The 6,000-nt window shown below is 37.1% G+C and overlaps 1 protein-coding gene across 2 annotated transcripts in view; it reads right to left on the bottom strand.

Annotated features, from left to right (window-relative positions):
• tle5 (TLE family member 5, transcriptional modulator) overlaps positions 1-5,851 on the bottom strand; it is a 37,616-nt gene extending 31,765 nt beyond the window's left edge. For both annotated transcript variants that reach the window (XM_073844648.1, XM_073844647.1), the window contains exon 1: positions 5,461-5,851. In XM_073844648.1, coding sequence (XP_073700749.1) covers positions 5,461-5,487 — 27 coding nt within the window. In that variant the 5' untranslated portion in view covers positions 5,488-5,851. The remainder of the gene's footprint in view (positions 1-5,460) is intronic.
• Positions 5,852-6,000: the final 149 nt, after the last annotated feature.

The raw sequence follows: 6,000 nt of genomic DNA on the forward strand, positions 1-6,000 counted from the left end.
AAAAACATAGAATAAACTTGCAGGAATCAAAAGGCTACATGTACGGCTACACCGAGGTGGACAATTCAAGTCAGGAAGCGTTCAGCCTGGTCAGAGTAAACACCTTCTGTGTCAAGTCTGGTGAGAAGTCGTTGCTATGGAGTCACAGCGCCGTGGCAACAAAGTAGTGCCGACTACAACCAGGCCCACATTTTCACATGCTCCCTGTCGGTCATTCATTATCAGACAGGAAAAAAAGAGAGCTCTTCAGTTCACTACCTCAGCTCAAACACCTGAAAAATACAATGGATATATTGTCGGATGAGATTCTTTTTTCAATAATTGGCAGCACAACGCAAAAGCGTTCAGATGTCAATGTGACATCAAAATTGACCCCATTTATTTTCTTAAAGAAGTCATGACATTATATGCCTTGATCTTTTGGCACATAAGAAGTTTTTGACATATAAGAGGTCTTAAACCCTGCAAGTTTTATAGCTTAAAATGTCCTTTTTATTATTAACAAAACATTTATTTACTTAAGCTCCAAAAACAGCTCGTTTGGATCCGAGGTGCAAGACATCAGCTAGCCCCAGTCGTTTGCATAAACTCTGCCTCCAGAGCAAGGCATCAACGAATAGTCGTCTTCTCACCATAGGCCCCACCCACTGATGTTCAGTTGGTTAACTGACACAATGAATTGAAAATACAAGCGCTGCCGCCATTCAGTCTACACTGGATACAGTATGCAGATGCATGTTCACTTTCTGACACAGTCCACATGCTTGAGTCTACTGTCAATTGGACAAATGATGTGAAAGAAGGATCACTTTGATATTTTTGGTTTAAACAGATTGTTCACGTCTTTGTACAGATATCAGAAGGATCCCAGCGTAAGGAACAAGTGTATAGTTCATTATTAATGGCATCCCAGATTGTGTCAGATGATTGTTCGGAGCATTTTGTTTTGTAAACGAGAATTCACAAAGAACATTTGTTGAAAGAAAGCGGTACTAGATCTGACTGCAGTTGCATCACAAATGGTAAGTGAATTATTTCAAGAATGCTTTGACTTGAAATGACCGCTTTTTCATGTTGTCAAAACACTCACATGCAATAGTGAGGGGGGTAGGGTGTTGATACTGTTTCCTATGCAATGACATCAGCCAATCATAACAGTGGCCGATTACTGAGAAGCCTTAAAGGACCCGCTCTCTAAAAACAGGTTGTTTAGGACAGAGTCAGAATGACGTTTGAAAATAATATTTTTTCCACATATTAATTTATTTTTTTTGTGCAAAAGGCATTAACATTATAAGAAAACCTCAAGGAACATATTAATATAATTTTAAAAAATCCAAGTCATGACCCCTTTAATACATAGGTCATACAGAGTAAAGAGTGAAGTCAGACATACAAGAGAGTTAAGAATGAAAAATCTAGGTTAAAATGAGTGAAAAGTTAAATGTAAACTAGGGCTGGGCGATTTGGCCTAAAATCAAAATCTCGATTAATTGAATATTTTAACCCGATTACGATTAATGAACGATTATTTTATTCATTAATAAAATTACATTTAATTATATTTTAATAATATTTATTTTTTTGCCCTCATAGTTCACTGACAAGTTTTGTACAGTAAATATGCTCACATATTACAAGTGAGAGATTTTTGAATGAAGGGTGCACACACTATCTACTATCTATGATTATTTATTGAACATCAGTGTTTAACAACTGAAATTAAAGCGCACATTGCGTAAAGCGAAAAGTCACATTTTTCTTAAATTAGTGAAAATAAATAACTTGCACTTTTGGAAACAAAATAAATTTATAAAATAATAATAAATATTAAAAGTAGAAAATGAGCAGTATCTCTTCTAAATAAAATTACTCTTGTATATCCTGTAAATACTTTTTACTGTATAAATACTGCTTAAGCTCTCCATCGACATGTCGGAGGAATAACGTAACGTAACGGAGCGGGATCACCTGACTCCACACGCAGTAATGTTTTTAAAGGGAAAGTAATTGAAATAATTGACCTGGAAAAATTTGATCGATTATAGGTTCTGAATGTCGATTTCGATTACTTTTCGATTAATCGCCCAGCCCTAATGTAAACTTAAAAATGTAATCATATTAGGACTGGATGATATGACCTAAAAACCAAACCTTGATTAATTTAAAGTTTTACCTCTATTACGATTAATCAATGGTTATTCTATTTTTTTATACCATTATTTTATTAAGGTATTAAAAGGATAAAAAAAAAACGAAATAACTAACAAGGGAAAATTACGTCAGTTAGAGGTTTAGAATTTCTTGAATTTCGCCCAGCCCTATTCATATAATATGATTTTGTGAAAACTCATACCATTTTCATGGAAAGATTTTCAAGGTTAATTTAAATGGCATGTGGCGTAACCATCAAGTAAAATGCAAGGGACTTCTCTCACATTTCCGGGTTTCTCATAATGGAAGTCATCATAGTTGGGTAAAATCCGAGAGCAGTGAATGGGAGAGTACCACAAATATGTTTTTGCATTCCCATTTGCTCAAACAGCAAAATAAAAACTCCACGATAGTGTAGAAATTGAGAGAGACTGATATCGCCAGTCAGAAGAGAGAATGATAGACACGAGATTAAAAAACCCTCGCATTACTTGATGAAAAGGTGATACAATACAAAGTATAGTGTTACAAATGTACATAATGCATCAGCAGTCTTGTAAAAAGGGTCCATAACATTTCTAACTTACATTTTTCAATGTCAAACGAGTTTTTTACAAATATAAAAATGATTAATTAATAAAAATCTTTAAGTATACTTTCAGTTTCAGTCACTCCCATGTTGTTCCAAACCCGTAAGACCTTCATTTATCTTCCGAACACAAATTAAGATATTTTTTTGAAATCTGAGAGCTTTCTAAACCTGCATAGACAGCAAAACAACTACCACATTCAAAGCCCCGAGGGACATGGTTAAAATAGTCCATGTGACATCAGTGGTTAAACTGTAATGTTATAAAGCTACGCGAGGACTTTTTGTGCGCAAAGATAACAGAAATAATGCCTTTATTCAACGATCTCTTTTCTTCCATGTCAATCTTCAACAAGTATTGAAGAGTACAAGTTATTCAGAACAAAAAAGATGTTTTTTAACAAACTTTCCTTTGTGCATGACATCACCAAGTCCACTTCACAGGAGCCAATCAAACGGCACCCATTCTGTTATTAATTACTCACCCTCATGTCATTTAAAACCTGTAAGACCTTCGTTCATCTTCGGAACACAAATTAAGATATTTTTTATGAAATCTGAGAGCTTTCTGACCCTGCATAGTCACCAACTTTCAAGGCCCAAAAAGGTAGTAAAAACATTGTTAAAATAATCCATGTGACATCAGTGGTTCAACCGTAATGTTACAAAGCTACGCAAATACTTTGTGTGCGCAAAGAAAACAAAAATAACAACTTTATTCAACAATCTCTTCCGTGTCCATCTTAGACACGTTCACAAGTGTGCAAGTTATTCAGAAGAAAATAAAATGTTTCTCAACCAACTGGTGCACTTCCCAAACAACTTTTCTTTCTGTATGACATCACCAAGTCCACGTTACACGAGCCAATCAAACGCCACCCGTTCTGTCATTAATTACTCACCCTCATGTCATTTAAAACCTGTAAGACCTTTGTTCATCATCGCAACACAAACCAGGATATTTTTATGAAATCTGGAGCTTTCGGACCCATTGTTCAAGGCCCAGAAAGGTAGTAAGGACATCGTTAAAATAGTCCATGTGACATGAGTGGTTCAACCGTAATGTTACAAAGCTACACAAATACTTTTTGTGCGCAGAGAAAACAAAGACAGCAACTTTATTCAACGATCTCTTCTCTCCCGTGTCAATCTTTAATGTGTGTTCACAAGAGTGCAAGTTATTCAGAAAAAAATAAAATGTTTTTCAACAAACTGCTCCATTTCCCAAACAACTTCCTTTCTGTAAGACCTTTGTTCATCTTTTGAATACAAATTAAGATATTTTTGATGAAATCTGAGAGCTTTCTGACCCTGCAACAAACTGTTCCACTTTCTAAACAACTTCCTTTCTGTATGACATCACCAAGTCCACTTCACACGAGCCAATCAAACGCCAGCCATTCTGTCATTAATTACTCACCCTCACGTCGTTCCAAACCCGTAAGACCTTCGTTCATCTTCAGAACCCAAATTAAGATATTTTTGATAAAATCTGAGACACCAGCATTCAAGGCCCAAAAAGGTAGTATGAACATCGTTAAAATAGTCCATGTGACATCAGTGGTTCAACTGTAATGTTATAAAGCTACGCAAATACTTTTTGTGCACAAAGAAAACAAAACCAGCGACTTTCCTCAACAATCTCTTCTCTTCCGTGTAGAAAAAAACCGAATGTTTTTCAACAAACTCCACCTCTTAAACGACTTTCCTTTCTGTATGACATCACCAAGTCCACTTCACACAAGCCAATCAAACGCCACCCCACATTTCTGCTCACACAACACGCAGTTTCACTCAAAAACATGGCATTTTAGACATAAAACTAGAGTTAGAGTTGTGGATGCCATGTTCCGTAACGCAAACCAAATCATGTTGCTCAGTGGCATCTCGTTCCCTTCTATTTCCCGCCATACGGCATTAATCAAGAGCGCCTAATCAAAATATCTGTCATATTAGCTCATTAATCAGCAACAGCCTGCTAGAAACTTACCATGAGATGAGTTATGGCTTTCAAACCAGTCTAACCGACTTTTAATCACTTACCCAGGTTAGTTAGGCCGATTAGGACCCGCTATGTGCAACTCAATCCGTAAATGAGTTCATAAGGAGTGATACAGACTCTCAGTATCTACTTTGGCTGAAAGATCAAGGTAGTGCGCAACACACACCTCTGATTCGCTGCAGGGAAAACATCTTGCACAATGCAAATGCATGTCATTACAGATTTACACCTAGGGTTTTTGGCAAAACTCTTGCTGTTCTTACAAAAAAAAAAAAAAAAAAATCAGCTTGTGTTCTTCCAAAAAGGAACTGAGTTCATCAAAAAAAAGAAGATTAATAGAATCTGATGTCAACACAAACATGAATTTGGCACTTTACTAAACAGTACTATGTGGTTAGTAAAATAACGCAGCTGGAACTGAAGTTGCATATATTAATACACAATTCGCCAACTGTTAAATGTCACAGGCACAACATCTACATTGTTTCCATTTGCAAACACAATTATGCATCGCCAAATCACTAATTAGTGGATTTTAAGGTAAAAACGCGTGGTTTCGAAATCTAAAAGCGTTATGCGACTGCTAAATATTTAATCTTCGCGATAAGTTTGAGCATACACGCACACTTGCACGGATGCCTCTCCTGCCAATGCTAAGCTCACGGCAGCTAACAACATCAACACGGCGCCAGCAAAGCGCTCGATTTAGACTCACCGAGTGCCTGGATTGTGGAAACATCATGTCAGTTTTGGTCTTCGGGGTCTTGCCTTCTCCTCGTCCAAGAACAGGGAAGCAGTTTGCTGAGCAGACGGTTATATTAGTGTGTGTTTTCTTTGTTCCGTCGCTAGCTGAAGCTCCTGTACCAGCTACAGGCAGCTCTCGCCGCTGCTATGGCAATAAAGCAGCCTGATGTGTGCCGCACTAAGCGCCGCTTTAACACGCATTCGGCATGGAAAAATGATCCGGAGATGATTTGCTGGAATCCTTCGGATTGATGTGCTGTCTTTCCTGTGTCTTTTCCACGTTGGGAATGAGCTCGGATGAGGGTTGGTGTGTCTCTCTCCTCCCTGGTTGGAGGAAATCGAGTGGCTGTGCAAGAGATGAAGTGGAGTTTGGGAGCTGATGGCTGCTGGCTGCTGCTGTTTTTCTTTTTTTCTTTTCTTTTTTTGTTGTTGTTGTTGTTGTCTGTATGTATGAATTTTTATAATGTATATTTTTATAAGATATAATTACATTAATAATTAGTAATCGGCT

Source organism: Garra rufa, chromosome 7 (assembly GCF_049309525.1).
Source record: "Garra rufa chromosome 7, GarRuf1.0, whole genome shotgun sequence".
In the NCBI taxonomy this organism is placed as follows: Eukaryota; Metazoa; Chordata; class Actinopteri; order Cypriniformes; family Cyprinidae; genus Garra; species Garra rufa.